General features: G+C 44.5%; 1 protein-coding gene across 1 annotated transcript in view; it reads right to left on the reverse strand.

Annotated features, from left to right (window-relative positions):
• Window positions 1–20158, reverse strand: part of ORC2 (origin recognition complex subunit 2) — a 64525-nt gene that overhangs the window by 15277 nt on the left and 29090 nt on the right. Inside the window, exons 13-16 of the mRNA XM_089670237.1 lie at window positions 17827–17973; window positions 16569–16740; window positions 4287–4348; window positions 1991–2109 (exon numbers count right to left, since the gene is read on the reverse strand). Of these exons, the coding sequence (XP_089526363.1) occupies window positions 1991–2109; window positions 4287–4348; window positions 16569–16740; window positions 17827–17973 (500 nt within the window). The remainder of the gene's footprint in view (window positions 1–1990; window positions 2110–4286; window positions 4349–16568; window positions 16741–17826; window positions 17974–20158) is intronic.

Genomic DNA, 20158 nt, shown 5'->3' on the forward strand with positions numbered 1-20158 from the left:
ATGACCACGACAAACTGGAGACACCGGAGTTAAATTTCTAGTGTTGTTGCAAAGCGTCTGAATACTTTGTCCAATATGATATTTCAGTTTTTTATTTTTAATAAATTTACAGACATTTCTAAAATGTTTTCACTTTGTTATTATGAAGTACAGAGTGTAGATTAACCACTTGCCCTCCAGAGGTTTTACCCCCCCCAGGCCATTTTTTGTGTTACGGCGCTGCGTTACTTTGTAACGCTGCACCCAAATAACATTTATGTCCTTTTTTTCCTCACAAATTGAGCTCTCTTTCGGTGGTATTTGACCACCTGTGCGGTTTTTATTTCTTGCGCTACAAGAAAAAAAAAAAAAAAGACCCACAATTTTGAGAAAAAAAAAATATTTTTGACGGTTTGCCACTAAATATCTCCTTAAAAAAATTTGAAAAATCTAATTTTGTCATAAATTTACACCAAAATGTATTCTGCTACGCTTTTGTTAAAAAAAAAAAAAATCCCAATGTCTGTAAATTAGTTGGTTTATGTGCAAGTTATAGAGCTTACAAATGGCGGTATATATACTGGGATTTAATTTTTTTTTTTACTAGTAATGGTGGCGATCAGCAACTTATAGCAGGACTGCGGCGGACATTCTGACACTGGGGGGAACTGACTTTGTGTCACAGACATCCCCAGTGACACCAATACAGTGATCAGTGCTAGAAAAACAAAAGCACTGACACTGTACTAATGGCACTGGGCAGGAAGGGGTTAACATGAGGGGGCAATCAAAGGGTTAACTGTGTGCATGGAGTGTTTTACTAGGGGGCTGTGTCAGTGTGTTTCACTGTAATCACACTGCTCTGGATGGTTATGCTGAGCAAAACAGTCCTCCTCCCTGTTGGAGATCTTCGTAAATCACTGGGCGCCGGCGAGCAATTACCGTCCGGGACCCGGTGACTGACAAACGCAAATGGCAGTGCGGGTAGGGCTCGGGCACGCCCCTTACCCGGAAATGCAAAATCACGTGTATATATACACACATGATTTTGCGCAACCATGCCGCCCTGTAGCAGTATTTCTACTATAGGGTGGACGGGAAGTGGTTAATGAGAGAAAACATTTTTTAAACTGTAGTATCAGGCTTGAAAAAAGTGAAGGGGGTCTGAATACTTTCTGAATGCACTGTACATACATTCCTAAAAACACTTTTAATTTTAAAAAAATGAATATACTTGCTGGACTGTTACTCTTAACTTTCGTTGTCTGCAAAAATTGTACATTTTTTGGTGTAATAGACAGAAGTACGTCTTAAGAACAGTCCTGGAACTGGAAGTTAGTTATTCTAAGAGCTGTAGATTCTGGAGAACACTGACAACTGTTACATGTACCTATCCTTTATTTTGATCATGTAAAAAATGAAGAAGGTCTAAAGCCCCATACATACGGGCAAATATCGGCCTGAAACCAGCCAGTACAGTAGATACTGGCTGACATTCGGCCCAAGCATACGAGTCCCAGTTTGACAGAAGCCGATCTCTCGGCCAGCTTCTGTTGAAAGGCATCTAATCAGCACTCTCAGCCAATGGCTGCGAGCACTGACGTGTGTAGTCTGGTGGGGGTGGTCCCCTGTCAGAACACATTAGCTCAGCGAGGATATCGCTGTACTAAAATTGCATAGTTAGTACAGAGGCCTCCTCGCAGGCTGCTGAGTTTGTACCATGCTTTAGACTGCCCTAATACAGGCAGGTAGGTTCCAGAACATGTAATTTACTCCCTGCACGGAATTTGACAGCCCTCATTGGCTATTTTCTGACCTCCAATCATCTCTGTATTGAACACAGGGCATCATATGGCAAAAAAAAAAAAAATCTGTTATTTACACATTTCCTGTAGCAATCATAACTTCTAAAAATATTCTGCCTGCACTTCTTATCCACTGCCACTAGAAAGTATACTTTACGATCAGCTAAATAGCCTGGACCACACAACCAGAAGACCATAAAACGTACCTTTTTTGTGCGTATCAATTTGTGATCTCTGAACTCAGTCAGCTGAGCCCTTAATGTTAAGTCGCTGTTGACAAGAAAAGCTTCTCTACATTGCTGATAAAAGTCTTGAAATGAAAGTCCTAAAGAAGGGATGCAATAGGATTTAAATAACATCACCATCTGAAACAATTCCACTTCTACAAATTTCAAAAACATTTTGCTTGATTCTGTATTTTTACAGATCTTTGTTGCTCTGGAATGTTAAAATCTTTCATAAAGCAGGCATTCAGTAACTGTCAGCTGTACATGGTAATAGTCAAATCTTGTATTACCAGAAATTGGAGGGGAGTTTGATAATGTCCTCACAACCAGGAGAAACCTGTATAGCGTTAAACACCAAGTACTGTTTTTTTTTTTGTTTTGTTCTTTAACTCAGGCTGTAGCAGCTTCAAAAAGAAAAGCTGTAAGACATTGAACAACTATTGTTTTGATGCATCTGGAATGTATTTAGCCAATTTAAAATGAAGGGTCATTTTGGCTTTGGCCCAGAAAACACAGACTTCATTCTACAATAGGAGTTTGGGGAGGGCAAATATACATGAATCAGAAATGAATGGCAAATTAGAACATATGGGCAAAATGCTGGTATCATTTAAATTTTATTATTAATGCATTTATTCTGAAAGGATCACTTAAATTAAAAATAAAAGTGATCATATGCCAATATAAAAACAAAATAAGACACAAAGACTACACTGAAAAAGAGACACCCTCACCCAATGCTTTTAGAAATTCTCCATTTTCATGGGCTTGCATGCAAATAGGACTGAACACAAAAGGAACTAATCCAAAATTAGGAGAGAAATTAACTACAGGAGGCAAAACAAGTATTGAAAAGGTCACCATTTTTCTAGGTAAATATATTTCTAAAGGTGCTATTGAAATTACATTTTCACCACATCAGTAACAACCAATGCGACCCATACATACAAAGAAACCAAAACAAATAAGTTAAGAAAGTTATGTGTAATAAAATTGAATGACACAGGGAAAAAGGTATTGACATATATATACTGAAATGGTGAAATTTATTTTATACTTCATACAAAATCCTTTGTTGGTAATGACAGCTTCAAGATGCCTCCTGTATGGAGAAACTAGTTGCATGCATTGCCCAGGTGTAATTTTGGCCCATTCTTCCACACAATTTTCAAATCCTGAAGGTTCCGTGGGCCTCTTCTATGAACTTTAGTTCTTTCCATAGATTTTCTATTGGATTCAAGTCAGATTATTAGCTGAGCCATTCTAGCAGCTTTATTTTATTTTTTTTAAACCAATTGAATTCCTTGGCTTTGTTTGGGGTCATTTTCTTGCTGTTGGTATGGTGTTTCTGAGGAGATGTGCCGTGCCATTTGACCTCCAAACATGGCGTGTACTATGGCATCCAAAGAGTTTAATTTTGGTCCCATCTGACCAGACTATATTCTCCCAGTATTTCACAGGCTGTCTAAAATGTTGCACAGTAAACTTTAAACGAGTTTCAACATGCTTTTTCTTCAGTAATGGAGTCCTGTGTCACATGAGCATGCATATAGGCCATGGTGGTTGATTGCATTACTTATTGCTTTCTTTTAAACAATTGTACCTGCTAATTCCAGGTCTTTCTGAAGCTTTCCACAAGTGGTCCTTGGCTCTTGGACAACTGTTCTGGTAAGATTTCTAACGGAGTGGAAAAAATTATCAGGAGTACCTGGTTGTGGCCGGTTCATGGTGAAAATGATGTTCTTTCCACTTCCACATTATGGCACCAACAGTGCTCACAGGAACATTCAGATGTTTAGAAATCCTTCAGTAACCAATGCTATCAGTAGGTTTTGCAACAATAAGGTTGCAAAGGTGAGCTCTTTGCTTTTACCAATCATGAGATGTTTCATGTGACACCTTGGTAATAAGATACCGGTTTATAGGCTATCAGTTGAGACTGAACCAGCTGATATTATTTTGCACTGAGAAGGGACAGGATTGTTTTCCAATTACTGGTGTCTTGGCTTTCCATGCCTTTTTGCACCTCCCTTTCTTCATGTGTTCAATACTTTTTCCCTGTGTCACTCCATTTTTTTTTTTTTACACATAACTTACATCCCTAAACTTATTTGTTTTGGTTTCTTTGTATGTATGGATTGCATGGGTTGTTACTGATATGTGGTGAAAATTTCATGTCAATAGCACCTTTAGAAATATATTTACTGAGAAAAATAGTGATGTTTTCAATACTTATTTTACCTGCTTTATGCACAATATATATGGTCACACATACCTTGGTATGAAGGGTTGTCCTTGTTGGCCAACTGATACTCTGCCAGAAGCCGGAAAATACCTCTGAAAACCATAAAAGAAAGAATGTCTAAAAAATATATTTGGATGCCAATGAACAAACCTTATATACACTGCTCAAAAATATTTAAGGAACACTTTTTAATCAGAGTATAGCATCAAGTCAATTAAACTCCTTGGATATTGATCTGGTCAGTTAAGTAGAAGAAGGGGTTGTTAATCAGTTTCAGCTGCTTTGGTGTTAATTAAATTAACAGGTACACTAGATGGGCAACAATGAGACAACCCCAAAAACAGGACCGGTTTTACAGATGGAGGCCACTGACAATTTTTTCCCTACTCACCTCTTCTGACTGTGTTTCACTAGTTTTGCATTTGGCTAGGGTCTGTGTCACTACTGGTAGCATGAGGCGATAACTGGGCTCTACAGAGGTTGCATAGGCAGTCCAACTCCTCTGGGATGGCACATCAATACGTGCCATTGCCAGAAGGTTTGCGGTGTCTCCCGGCACAGTCTCAAGAGCATGGAGGAGATGAGACAGGCAGTTACTCTAGGAGAGCTGGACAGGGCAATAGAAGGTCCTTAACCCATCAGCAGGACCGGTATCTGCTCCTTTGTGCAAGGAGGAACAGGATGAGCACGGCCAGAACCCTACAAAATGACCTCCAGCAGGCTACTAGTGTGAATGTCTCTGACTAAGCAATTAGAGACAGACTTCATGAGGGTGGCCTGAGGGCCTGACGTCCTCTGGTGGGCCCTGTGCTCACTGCTCGAAACCATAGAGCTCAATTGGCCTTTGCCACTGAACACCAGAATTGGCAGATCCATCAATGGCACCCTGTGCTTTTCACACATAAGAGCAGGTTCACCATGAGCACATGTGACAGACGTGAAAGGACCTGGGGAAGCTGTGGAGAATGTTAAACTGCCTGTAACATCATTCAGCATGACAGTTTAAGTGGTGATGGTCTGGGGGAGGCATATCCATGGAGGGACACACAGACCTCTACAGCTAAGCAATGGCACCCTGACTGCCATTAGGTATCGGGATGAAATCCTTGGACCCATTGTCAGACCCTACACTGGTGCAGTGGGTCCTGGGTTCCTCCTGGTGAACGACAATGCCCGGCCTCATGTAGCAAGAATATGCAGGTATTTCCTGGAGGATGAAGGAATTGATACCATTGAATGGCCCCCACGCTAACCTGACCTAAATCCAATAGAACACATCTGGGATATCAGGTTTCAGTCCATCCGACACTGCCAGATTGCACCTCAGATCAGTCCAGGAGCTCAGTGATGCCCTGGTCCAGATCTGGGAGGAAATACCCCAGGACACCATCCGTCATCTCATTAGGAGCATGCCCCGATATTGTCAGGCATGCATACAAGCATGTGGGGGCCATGCTAACTACTGAGTACCATTTTGAGTGGCTGCAATGAAATTTCAGCAAAATGGACTTGCCTGCTGCATAATTTTTTCACTTTGATTTTCAGGGTGTCTTTCAATTCAGTTCTCTGTAGGCTGATCATTTTCATTTCCTTCAAACGATGGGGATCCTTACATTCCTAACACATTACCCAGTCCATATCAGTATAGATATCCAGCATGATATTTTACCCCAATTAGATCTGATGTGTTTTCAAAGTGTTCCTTTAATTTTTTTGAGCAGTGTACATCTAATCTTATATACATCTCTCTGTACATGTCCAATTTACTACAGCATTTTTAGTATCAACTTGATTGTAATAAATTATACCATGCCAAATAGTTTTAACCACTTGATGACCGGCCACTACATACATATAAGGCCAGTCCACTTCCCCACTGTTCTGGAAAGTGTGTGTGTAAGTGTGTGCGTGCGGTACGTCCTCTGAGATCTGCACTCCTTTCTACGACTAGTCCTGTGATCATACTTTGACTGGACACAGTGGATTACAGGCAATAGGTACAGAGCCAATGAGAGTGGGTCTGTACCAGTTAATCACTGGTGACCAATCACAGCATCACTAAATGTAAACAAAAGCAGTGCCTCATTTACTGGCTGGTGATCAGGAAGAACTCTTATTTTCACACACTAATCAATATGTGAGGAAAGAAATTATCTTGAAACAACAGCCAGCAATGCAATATAGTATCAGCATCCACAAGATAAAAACCCATCCCTCTACTGTCATACGCTCCCTCTACAGTATATGTTAAATGCATCCTGTCTTTGATATGACCTGTATACTGACCCATCACCTTCCTTTTCCTGCACATCTGTACATAAACCCCTTCAACTACCTCCTCCCACTGTATGTGACCCGTACATTACACCCTTCTCTTGATCCCTCTGTATTTCTATATAATGTATCTCATGCACCTTTACCAAGTTCCATGTTTTAACCCCCTTAATACCAGCATAGTTATGCGCATTTCCAAAAGACTGATTTTTTTTTTCGCAACAGATCACTTTAGGGTGTCTACTTTCCAAGAAGGGGTCATTTAGGGTTTTTTTGCATTCTAATGTGCTACATTTTATAACAGAAAGGGAAACTTTGTTTTCAATACTTTTAGCCTTCCTTTCTTTCTTTATATAGTAAAAATAAAACATGATTATTTATCACCAAAGAACGATCTATAGGTCTCTCTCAAAAAAAAAAATCCATTTAGGTACAGTGTTGCATGACGTCATTTTCAGTCAAAGTATCACAGTGCTCAAAACCGAAAAATGATCTGCTAATGAAGGGGGTGAAACATGCTGGTACCTAGGTGGTTAAAGAATATGTAAACCCAACATTTCATATTCCTGATATGTGCCTGCTGTACCATGTATTTGTATGAAATAGTATCCTGTTCTCTTTGTATTAATTTTTGTGTGAAATTCCTGGTTCTTGCCAGTCCTGCTTTCCTATTAAAAACTGACCACACTGGGCATGAGAGCGCAGTGTGATCAATTCTCTAGCTATGCTGGAACTCTGCCTGCTCTGCTCCAATGATCAGACTTCTGCTGACTTGCCGCCTCTCCACAGTCATTCACTAGGAATATCAGTTTCTCCTCCCTGAGCTCCTTAAGCAGCTGAGAACAGAAGGTATATGAGATCACGTATGAAAAAGGGGAAAAAAAAAAAAAAAAAAAAACATAAAAAAAAAAGTATTTATAAGGGCATTTATATGTATATACAAATGTTTGTTTCATTTGCATTTTAAACTGAATACGTTGTTTTACAAGATCAGGGGTTAAATATGTAGATAAAACAATGTATAATAAACTTAGTGCAAAAATATGGAGCAAATTGTAAATTAAAACAATAAAAAGGTCAATAAAAAGTCCATCTATGTGAAATAGAGTGCAAAAAGTCGCAATGTTGACAATATTGAATCAATCGCAATGAAAAGTGCTCTCCAAGTGAATGATACCAGTGTTCACACACTACTTATCAGATGGAGAGATCTCAATAAATAGAGAACAACTGTGCTCTGCTGTGATACAGCCACAATATCCCCAACAGCAATTCAAGTTTGATAGGACTCCAGACAGGTGGAAAGGCTGCAGCATATAGAGATCAAAATGTGCCTTGTGGTGACCCAGCCACAATATCTCCCATAGCTATTTAGGTTTGCTATGGCTCCATTCAAATGGCATATGAGGCAAAGACAGTAAAAAGGGCTAACTCCCAGTGTAGCAAATCTTAAAATCATAAAACCGCAGTTATTTACCTGTTAACTGTATTTCCAGGAATCTTCTAGGACAGCTCACTTGAGAGATAGGGCTCCTCCCAGGAAACACCCGCTCCACCTTTTTTTTTTTTCCCCCTTTATAGGCGTCCTCTCTCCCATTGGCCCCCAGTATAAGAATATGACCGAAGGCCTAGGAGAAAAACAAAGAAGAAAACCAGTAATAAAGATATCCCCCATAGGTTCGCAACATACCTGCACATAATCGTGTGATCAAACAGTAATCGGGGGGGAGTTACGCTGTCCTAGAAGATTCCTGGAAATACAGTTAACAGGTAAATAACTGCGTTTTCCCGAGTCATCTTCTAGGACAGCTCACTTGAGAGGAGTAGAATAGAAATACGTACATTAGGGCGGGCACCCTGCTTCTAGGACCTTCTTGCCAAATGCCTGTTCCTTGCTGCCGATCAGATCCAGCCTGTAATGTTTAGTGAAGGTGGCGAAACTGGACCACGTCGCGGCTCTGCAGATCTGTCCGGGGGAGGCCCCCCCTTTTTCCGCCCAGGAGGCCGCAGTGGTCCTTGTGGCGTGGGCTTTTAGGCCGGGCGGTGGTGACAGGCCTGCCGACTTGTAACCTTCCGAAACTGCCTCTCTGATCCATCTGGCGATGGTGCCCTTGGAGGCACCGTCCCCCTTCCTTGGTCCCTGGAATAGGACGAAAAGCCGGGACGAGCGTCTCCATGTCTTTGTGCGTTCGATGTACGTGATCAAACACCGTCTTACGTCTAACCTGCTACAGTCCTCCGCGCTGCCCGGATCGGCCTCCAGGGAAGGTATTACTATTTCCTGAGATCTATGGAAGTGTGACGCGACCTTAGGTAGGAAGGCCGCGTCCGTGCGGAGGATGATTCTATCCAATAAGATGGTGCAGTACGGCTCGATCACTGAAAGGGCATGCAACTCGCTGACCCTGCGGGCAGAAACTAGTGCCGTGAGGAGGATGGTTTTAAGAGTCAAAGATCTGAGCGAACATTCATCCAGCGGTTCGAAAGGCCCCCGCTGAAAGCTCTTCAGGACTGTGCCCAGGTCCCATGATGGAAGTTTTGGCAAGGACGGGGCACGGCGCCTGGAGATAGCCCTCAGGAATCTGATTACTAATGGGTCTGCCGCCAACCTCAGCTCGAGAAAGTTCGACAGAGCCGCTACCTGTACTTTGAGGGTATTGGCGGCCAGACTCTTATCCGCCCCTGCTTGAAGGAATTCAAGAACTGTATGCAAAATGGGCGTGCCCGGTGCTTCGTTTCTGACCTTCCAGGCGGAAAACTTCTTCCAGACCTTGTCGTACAAGGCGTTCGTCGACCTCTTCCGGCCATCCAAAAGGGTGGCGACCACTCTTGCCGAGAGCCCCTTTTCCGCTAGCCTGTCCCGCTCAGAAGCCACGCCGCTAAGGACAGCCTTTCTGGATGAGGATGCATCACCCTCCCTTGGTTGAGTAAATCGCGCGTGGGTGGTATCATCCAAGGGTCTGCTAAACTGAGCTCCTTCAACCGGGAGAACCAAGATCTCTTGGGCCAGAATGGCGCGATCAGAATAACTTTGGCTTGAGACACCCGGATCTTCTGAATCACCTTCGGCAGTAGTCTGAATGGAGGGAAGGCATAAAGGAGGTCTCCTTCCCACTGCTGGGCTAGCGCATCTATCCCCTCGCTTTTGGGGTCTTTCTGCAGGCAGAAGTACCTTTCCCGCTTTGTGTTCTGGCCGTTGGCAAATAGATCGATAGAGGGGGAGCCCCACCTGGCGCAAATCTGATCGAACGCTGACTGGCTGAGGCACCATTCTGTCTGGATGACCTCTCTTCGGCTCAGTTGATCCGCCAACTGGTTCAGGTCCCCTTTCAGATGTACTGCCGTGATGAACTCCAGGTTTTCCTCCGCCCAGCTCAGGAGGGATCCGGCCAACTCCATCAGCCTTGGGGACCTTGTGCCTCCCTGCCTGTTCAAATACGCCACTGCAGTGGTATTGTCGGAGAGAATCTGGACACCTCTCCCCCTTATCTTTTCCTGAAAGGCCGTAAGTGCCTTGAAAACTGCCAGCAGCTCCCTGTAATTTGACGACCTGCTGGAGTCTACTGCACTCCACGTGCCCTGGGCCAGGCCGTCTTCCATATGGGCGCCCCAACCAGTCATGCTTGCATCCGTGGTGATCCGCAGTGGGTTGGCCAGCCTCCAACTTCTTCCTCGTTCCAAGGTGAGGCTGCTTCCCCACCACCTTAGCGATTCCTTCACTTCGTGCGTGATGCGGATCCTGGAACTCAGACCTGCTCGGCTGCCGTCCCAGTGGGAAAGGGTGTGATTTTGCAGCACCCTGGAGTGAAGTTGCGCCCATTGCACCCCTGGAATTGCCGCTGTCATCCGCCCGATTATTCTCATCGCGGTCCTGACCGTGCAGGTCGACATCCTCCGGAGGGCCCTTGTGTCCTGCCGCAGGTTGAGGGCTTTTTCTGATGTTAGGTACGATCGGGCCTGTGCGGAGTCCAGGACGTACCCCAAGTACGTAATCCTCTTGGAGGGGGTTAGCTGTGACTTCTCCTTGTTGATAAGCCACCCCAGACTTTCCAGAAAAGATATCGTACGTTCGATGTGCGATCTCAGGCCTCCCTCTGTGTCCGCAAATACAAGCAGGTCGTCCAAATAGGGGATAATGTTTATCCCTTCCAGTCTCAAAACTCTTAAAGGCTCCGCTAAAATCTTGGTGAATATCCTCGGGGCCGACGACAGGCCGAAGGGGAGTGTGTTGAACTGAAATAGCACCGGACCCTTTTCTCCTTCCAGCGCAAACCTCAGGAATCTCCTGGAATCTTCTCTTATCGGGACATGTAGGTATGCGTCTTGCAGATCTATCGAGGCCATGAACACCCCAGGTGAAAGGAGTTCCTTCACCGTGTATATGGATTCCATACGGAATTTGCTGGGCCTCACGAACTCGTTCACCTTCCGCAGATTCAATATCATCCTGTAAGTACCTGACGGTTTTTTCCTTAGAAAGAAATGGGAGAAGAATCCACTTCCCCTTTCCTCTTCTCTCAACTGGCAGATAACGTTTTGACTGAGCATATTTTGTAGGAGGTCCACCAGCGCATCCGCCATAGCCCTGTCCTTTGGCAGGGGTGTTGCAAAGAATCGCTGAGGGGGGGCCCTTGTGAACTCTATTCTGTACCCCCTGTGGATGGCCTCCAGAATGTAGGTGTTCTGGGTTATCCTTAGCCATTGTGCGTGGAAGCGCCCCAGTCTCGCTCCCACCTGGCCTCTCCAGTCACTTCGGCTGGGTTTTGGGTCTATTCTGGCCGGGGTTGAAAAGGAAACCTCCCCTGCCTCTCGGCTCGTTCCTGCCTCTTCTTGCGCCCCAGCCTGGGCGCTGGGTTTGGAACCTAGCTTCCCTTGACGCGTATCGCCTGGATGGGCGAAACCCCTTCCGTCCAACCTGCCTGCTGGGGACCGGGAAGCTCTTTTTCCTGTCGGCCGACCTTTCCAGGACTGAATTCAGCTCTGGGCCGAAAAGGAGTTTACCCTCAAACGGCAGGCCACAGAGTTTAGATTTGGAGGCCAGATCCCCCTGCCACGATTTCAGCCAGATAGCCCTCCTTGCCGTGTTTATGAGCGCTGTAGATCTAGCAGAGAGTCTGATGGTCTCTGCTGATGCGTCCGCGATGAAGGCTACCGCTTTCTCCAGCACCGGAAGGGACTTCAGAATCTCTTCCCCCGGAGTGCCTTGTTCCAGATGCGAACGGAACTGCCCCAACCACACATCCAGGGTTCTGGACACACAGGTCGTTGCCACTGCAGGTTTAAAATTCACTGCGGACGCTTCCCATGCCCTCTTCAGGAAGGCGTCCGCTTTCCGATCCATCGGGTCTTTTAGGGACCCACCGTCTTCAAAGGACAGATCCGTGTCCTTCGAGATCCTCGAGAGAGGGGCGTCTGGTTTTGGGCAAGTCTCCCAAACCGAGGCATCTTCCTCCTTAAAGGGAAAACGTCTCTTGAGGTTCTTGGGAAGGAAAGCCTTCTTCTCTGGCTCTTCCCATTCTCTCCTGATCGTGGACCATAGGGCAGGGTGTACTGGGAATGTACGGCTGCTTTTTGCCTGTAGCCCTGCGTACAGTTGGTCGTGGAGGGAGAGGTCCTGCTGTTCCTCCTCCAGATCCAGGGTCTCATAGATCACCTTTAGCAGGTCCTCCGTGTCTTCCACCTGAAAAAGGAACCTGTCTGCCTTTGGGCCCTGAGCCTCAATCTCACCCTCCTCCGAGTCTGAGGTGTCCGACTGTTCGTCCTCCCAGTCCCTTACCGGCGCTACCAGCTTCCTCTTTTTCCCCCCTTGGGTGCCAGAAGTGCCCGGTTGGGGCTCATCCTGGGCCGGTCCCGGCTTCTGTTCTCTGAAGCTTTGAAATGTCTTGGACATCTCTTGTGTCATATTCTGTAGGAAGTCTTTAAAAAGAGATCCAGACTCCTTCTTGATGAGCTTGTCTATGCACCCCTGGCAGAGCTGCTTCCTCCAGGAGCTCGCCAGTTTCTTCCTACAAGTGGCACACTTCTTTTTCTGCTCACAAGGAGCTTCTTTCTCCCCTCTATCCTCCTCCTGTGGGCCCATCTGGGGACAAGGAGATACACGCGTTCATGCGTCTGTAACAGCAACGCCTCCCCCCCTGTGCCACTGTGCAAGCTCCAGCTGTGGGCCTGGGGGGGGGGGGGGGGAGAGGGGGGCTGTGTGTGCGTGGGGGGTACCCAATCATCCCGGGGAGGGGGGGGGGGGAAGAGGGGGGGGGGGGGAGGAGGGGGGTAAAAACAAAAGGAAGTTTGCCAAACAAGGCCCTTACCTTACTGCAGGCCTCCCCCGCTCCTGACAGATCTGCCTCCATGCCGCCGCAGACTCTGCCTCGGTGCGACGGTTTTTTCAGGGGCTGGTGGGCTCCGCCCCCCCCCTGCGATCCCCCCTCTCACGGCCGCCGGTGGAGAAGCGGCCGTGGCACGGGTTCCTTCCACGGCCCGCCGCCCATTTCCAAGATGGCGGCGGCCGTTCCCTGCTCCTGCGCCGGAAGTGACGACACCCGGCGCCCGGAAGTGACGACACCCGGCGCCCGGAAGTGACGACACCCGGCGCCCGGAAGTGACGAGATCGCAGCGTCCAGACCCACCGCAGCCGAGCCTCCTGGCCATGCTGCCGGGATCCAGGAGCAGGTAAGACTTACCTGAACCCCCAGGGAAAGGCACCAATGCCTCGGTCGGCGGAGCGGGCTCTACCCCCCTGGAGAGCCCCGCTGGGACCATCTGGGGCCGACGCCCCCACCCCACAACGGGCATCCCTGGTGAAACTGGCTGAAAGGTCCCCCCCCTCACAAAGCCCCTGCCTTGCTTGGAGGAAGGGGGGGCCCCAGCCAGGGACCCTCTGTACTCCGCCAGAGAGCCCAGATAAAAAATAAAAAACGGGCGTAGCTCCTTCCTGGCCGGAGGAAACACTAAAACTGGGGGCCAATGGGAGAGAGGACGCCTATAAAGGGGAAAAAAAAAAAAAGGTGGAGCGGGTGTTTCCTGGGAGGAGCCCTATCTCTCAAGTGAGCTGTCCTAGAAGATGACTCGGGAAAATATATTGCAGTAATCCACTCACATGAGTTAAATGTGAAAATCACAGTATGCAAAAACCAAGAAGATGTCTGGATTACGCTCATTGTGTTTCCACCACACGGTCATCCTTCCCTGATAATATGCCATATGCATGAAGCCATAGCAGACGAGTATCTGTTAAAAATATTGTGGCTGGGCCACCACGAGGCAAATTTCATGTCTATGTGTTGCAGTCTTTCCATCTGTCTGGAGCCATGTCGAACCAGATTTACCATTGGGGATACTGTGGTTGTATCACAGCAAAGAGCAACTGATCTCTGCTTATTGAGATCTCTCCATCTGGTAAGGAGTGTGTGAGCACTGATGTCATTCAATTGGAGAGCATTTATCACTGCAATTGATTCACAGTTCAATATTGTCAACTTTGGGACTATTTGCTTATTAAACTTTGATGGTTTTTAATCTTAATTTTCTTCATATAGTTGCACTAACGTTATTAACAATACAGTGTTGTATCTACATTAGTATGAATAGTGCCTTAACCACTTCCCCTCCCCCCTATAAACAGAAATACTGCTATAGGGCAGCGGGGCTGCGCAAAATCATGTATATATACACGTGATTTGCATTTCCGCCATTGGTCCCGGTCGGAAATTCCCCACCAGCAAACAGTGACAGGGATGAGACCGGTGTGTAAAACACAGGTCTCTCTCCTGCCAGCAATAACATTATACATGTTGCTGTGTATTTCTCTGTGTATTTGCACAGCAGAGAAATACACAGCAGCATGTTTGCCTAGTAAAAGACACACAACACACACAGTAAACCCTTTGATTGCCCCAGATGTTAACCCCTTCCTGCCCAGTGTCATTAGTAAAGTGTCAGTGCTTTTTATTAGCACTAATCATTGTATTAGTGTCATTGGGATGTCAATGGCAGTTAGCCAGTTCCCACCCAGTGTCAGCGTGCCTGCCGCAGTCCCACTATAAGTCGCTGATCGCCTCCATTACTATTAAAATATTTTTTAAATTCCAGTATATATACCCCCATTTGTAGACGCTATAACTTTCAAATAAACCAATTAATTTACACGTGTTGGGATTTTTTTTTTCAGCAAAGACATGTAGCAGAATACCTTTTGGCCTAAATTTATGACACAATTTGACTATTAAAATTTTTTTGCTTGATATGTTTTATAGCAAAAAGTCAAAAAAAAAATTTTTGTCTTCAAAAATGGTTGGTCTTTTTTGTTTATAGCGCAAAAAAACAAAAACAAAAAACACAGGTGATCAAATACCACCAAAAGAAAGTTCTGTTTGTGGGAAAAAAAGGACATGAATTGCATGACTGCACAATTGGCAGTTAAAGTAACGCAGCGCCGTATCACAAAAAGTGGCCTGGTCAGGAAGGGGGGAGGGGGGGGGATGTAAATCCTCTCGAAGCCAAGTGGTTAAGTTGACAGTGCATCTATTTAGTGAGAAGTATGTTTTGATATCTAGCAATTCAAATATTTAATTATTGCTGTTGCCACATATTTATGCACGAAGCGTAGGAAATCTCTGTTTTGCATAAGGATTTACAAATACTTCAAAGACAACTTGTCACTACACAACTAATCCACCCTAGGGCACCTCTGCTCCCCCACAAAGCCAATGACAATTGTCAACCATACCTAGTATCAAGCTTCATTGAACCTACCCCCTTCACTGTGACAGCTTTTGGGCTTGGTGATCTCCTATAGCAGCATTATGGAGAGGTATGCAGCATGCTTCCACATACCAGACAGTACTGTGATTTTTACACTGTGTCAACAGCGATCTGAGCAGTGGGAGAATAAAGGAGAATGTCTAGTAGAGGCAGATTTTTTTCCTGACAGGTTTGCTTTAAAACATAAAAGGTCACTCAAATCTGCAACTGCAAAGAAATACACATCATTTTAAAAACATTACAGAGAGGTCTTGAAAGAACCTATTTGATACACATGAACGGGACCACAGAGGGCAAAACATTAACGGAAATGAGACCTGTGGTAAAACAATAGATTTACATGTGTACGTGTACTGTGCCTGTAGCCGAATATGTGGCAAAATGCATGACAATATGTCCAGTGTGAATAAGCTCTTATGGAACTAGTTGGTGCTAAAAGATGTGTGTACACATTTTTTTCACCTTTATTTACACTGGGTATATTGCCATACACTTTGCAACATACTGAGCCACACAGAAAATTGAGAAGCAGTTTATATCCTGACTTGGCAAGAAAAGCCCACTGCACAGCTTCCGGTATATGAGGTATCGAAAGTTTTAAGTATGTAGAAACTTTTTTAAAAATTAGCACCTATGTGGCCCCTCCTCAGCACATTATAGTTTAGGGCTCCAAACTGTGGCCCTTTGCTAGCCTTTATACAGCCCTTCGGGCACTATTCCTCGCAGTGACCCCAACAGTAGGGCACTGTTTCTTCCACTGATACCAATGATGGGATACTATTCCGCCTACTAATACCAATAAAGGGGCACTACTCCTTCTGTAACTCACTGCCAACCCCGAGGCCATGTTTATTCTCAAGGATTCTGGGCCCGGGACATTTTCTACCCCCACCAGGTCACAATCTGGCCCTCCTAAATTCTGAAGAAAAGTAAACTGGCCCTTTGTTAGAAAAAAGTTTGGAGACTCCTATTATAGATGAACGAGTCTAAGAGAAAAAAAAAATCCCTATGGGGTTTAATTCTTGCACCTCACTTGTCAATCATGTTATTACAATAGTGGTTGCGGTGGAATAACTTTTTTTCTAGATGGTTTGCCTACGAAATCAGCTTATCTCCACATAAACAGATTGCGCCAAGCTGAAGATATTGAGACGGAATTGTTAACAGATTATATTTAGAGATCTAAACAGCTCTGTGACCAGAAATATTAGAAAAGCTTGTGCAGGACTGTAACAATATGGCTAAAATGTAGTAGATTAAAATGTAGCAGATTTTTCTCACCTGGCATTTGGGGTAAGACTGCGCATCACATGAGTAAGGGAGCTAAGGGCCAGAGCTCCAGAACGTTTAACCAGCAATGAGTTTTCATAGGATGTCTCTTCCACATAGGAGCTGTATGTTGTAGTTTCATACCATAGCCAATTATACAGGCTTTGCTTTGACTGATCCCACACTGAAAAAAGAAGTGCTGAGTTTTTATAACTGCTAAACAGAACACTGTGGGGGAAATTTACTAAAACTGGAGAACTCAAATTATTGTGCAGCTGTGCATGGTGGCCAATGAGCCTCTATAAAATCAGCTTGTTCAAATAGGCTTTGACAATAAAACCTCGAATCTCCCCCTGTGAACTAGTTCAGTCTGTGTAGTACTGTTCACATCTTCCAATGACCAGCTGAATAACAGAATGAGCACACAATGAAATGGAGCAGAGTTACAGATATAATTACTTGTCCTATAATACGAATATGCATATTCAAATGCAGGATTTTTCTCCAATACAAAACAGGCATTTCAGTATTTTAACCACTTCCCACCAATAGGGACATCATGTCATCTTCAGGTTATGGTTATACCGAAGTGGTCTATTAGACCCCAGATCTCCCCTCTGGCCTGCATTTTATTGCAGCACACCGGCTTGAATTACCCTGCAATGTCGGGCAGTGCATCACACTGTCCAACATTGCAGTGAATGAAGTGTAGGTTTTGTACACTTCAAATAAAGCTTGTACAAAACAAACAAAAATTCCACAATACACTGCCCCCTAGCAGCTGGCAACACAGAGTGGCCATAGCAGTGAATTGCTTTGACCGCTCTGTGGTTTCAGAGAGTGTCAGTGTGAATTCGCTCTGAAAGATCTGAACATGTAAGACAGATTTTTTTCTTAATACAAGTTACTATTGCACTATACTATGCTGGCATGCCATCCAGGCTTTTGACAAATTTACTTTGAGAAGGGCCACCCTGTTACACCAGTAAGTGACTTTTCATAGGGTATGTCTGTTGTAGGCAGGAAAAAAACATTTCCTCAGTTTCCGCAGAAACCATAACTAACTTTGTAGCAGGTTATAGAGAGAAAGCCTGCAACAAGAGCTCATCTGTGTCAGACATTTGTGAATATAGAGAAGAACTTCACACATGGCACAGCTTTACATGACTTATCATCTTGGTGCAGGAAGTGGAAGGCGACCCTGGACTCGCCACTAAAAATATATCTGATATAAAAAAAACAAAAAAACAAAAACAAAAAAAACACTTACTTAAAGGAGCATTAATATGATCAATAGATGCAAGAAGGTGAATGTTAGAGATTGAAGCCAGTTGTCCAAGGACCTGTTGACTTTTGTCTCCTCTTAACATATGACTGTCCAAATTATGTATGAGAAGATAAAGTACCAAGGAGCAATCTGAAAGGAAAAAAAAAAAAAAGAGGGAAGTGTAATTTGACAAATATGATATTTAAAAATAGAATTAAGCAAAAAAAAACAAAAACAAAAAAAAAAGCAGCTTACCAGTCCTTAAAGAATAAGTTCACCTTTTGGAACAGGTTACATGTTCCACCAATATTTAGGGTGGAAAATGTAACATCTTCCAGCTCCAGCAGCCTCTTCCCCCAATCCCTCCCTCAGTGTGACAGCAGGCGAGTGGTGTTCTTCCTGCACCTACTGTCACAATTCAAAAAAAGCACAGAAGTGCAGGGCTCCGGCCACATGGCTGATTCATTCATTCAGTGTTTCAGGTGAATAAACTATAAGTACAGTCAGCCACTGTGGCAGACCGCATGTAGTTTGCAATGAACTGCAAGGGCGCTGATGAGCTCCCCTGTAGTTCATTCACAAGCCCTGCAAGATTTGAAACTGACAGCCTGTATGGAGGCACAGGTTGAAAGCTGCAGAGCTTGTCTGCAGAAGCCTGACATTCCACCCCTGATCCACTGATCAGTGGAGGACTCCAATAAAGCCTGGTACACACAGGCTAAATATCGTTCGCTATCGGCCAGTTCAACAGAAACCGTCCGACATTCAGACAGTGTACAGCAGCCTGTCCGGCTTCTGTCGAATAGGCATGCTGGAAAAACAGGCTGCAAGCGCTGAGCCGTGTGCTTTGGGGGCAGGGTATGGGAAAGAGATCACTGTACTAACATCACATAGTTAATACAGTGAGCACCTCAGTTTTTTTCATTCACCCACTGGGTTGAATGAAAAAAACTGCCTGTGTGTACCAGGCGTAAGTGTTTAAGGATGGCTTGAGGGAAGAACAGGCAGTGGACGGTTTATTACCTTAATAAAGAGAGTAAGGTATAGAACCCTTTGACTTTAGAATCACTTTAATTGGGTTGACTGCATTAGTTTTCTTTCCCTTTATTTTTGCTGGGTGATCCAGCCAGTCTGTTCTTCTTCCTTTAACAGACCAAGCTGTCCAGCTAAAAGTGGCAGTTAGAGGGTTGAGAAAAAACATTTAAGAATGGCTGGGATGCTAAAAATGATAATCTTTTATTGGATTTATGTAAAACATTTATCACAAAAAGGGAAAAAAAAAACAAAACAAAAAAACAGTGCTGTAACTGCCTAAGGCCCAGGTTCACACTGGCATGCTGTGTTTTGGCAGAAGCGCCAGTGTGAATGCCTGGTCTATGGGTATTTTGCATGCGTTTTTAGCTGCAGTCCCATTGACTTCTATTAGGTTGCGTATTTTTGCTGCAAGCTAATAGAAGTCCACGAGACTGTGGCTAAAAACACATGTAAAAACATACGCAAACCGTGCATACACCCGTGCTGCGGCCAAAACACAGCACACCGGTGTGAACCCAGTCTAAGCGTTTCCTGGAGTTCAGCTTTAATTTGTTAGTCAAATCCATCTAAATCTGCTGGTGCATCTAACACTATCCTCCCCACAGGCAGACAATGCTGTCGTTCAAAGGTAGCTTCACTCCATTGGATCAGTTACTGGCTAGATCATCAGGTGAAGAAAGGAAAGAAAGCTCAATGCAACAACATGTTTTCTGTATGATATTAAGATATTAAAACCAAGCAATGACTGTACGCAGTGTCTGAGTGAATTAACATTTAGCATCAGAAAGTAAATGTTAAAAAACACATTGTTGACTGGTTTTAATTCCACAATGACCTTATTTTCAGTGTAAAAACTGCGGTCTGAATCATATTTTTAGGTAGCAGACAGCAAAGAAAACCGTCTTACAAATCAACAGCTCATTAAGCACCCATCCACGGTGAACAGCTCTGATAACACAAAATGAACTAACTCATTATGAAAATGCCACTGACCAGACAGGCAGCTGCTGTAGTTATGTAACATAGTAAAAGCTTCAAATACATAAATATGGAAAAATGACTCAAGATTATTAGAAAAGAACACAAATTATTCTTGTTCATTACAATGTTAGCATGAAAACAGATAAACCCAAACCATCTGTTTCCGTAAAGGAAAAAGGTGACCTGCTAGCACTGAAATCAAAGTTGAATTCCAGGTTAACAGCTAAATACACAAATTAAATACATATATTGTAGAGCCGTTTTAAGGCTCGTATTGATAGGTGTTGGACTTGTGTCAATGGCATCAGTTTTGACCCAG

Source organism: Staurois parvus, unplaced genomic scaffold, assembly GCF_062004578.1.
Source record: "Staurois parvus isolate SC_StPar_1 unplaced genomic scaffold, SC_StPar_1.0 ptg000011l, whole genome shotgun sequence".
Classification (NCBI taxonomy): domain Eukaryota; kingdom Metazoa; phylum Chordata; class Amphibia; order Anura; family Ranidae; genus Staurois; species Staurois parvus.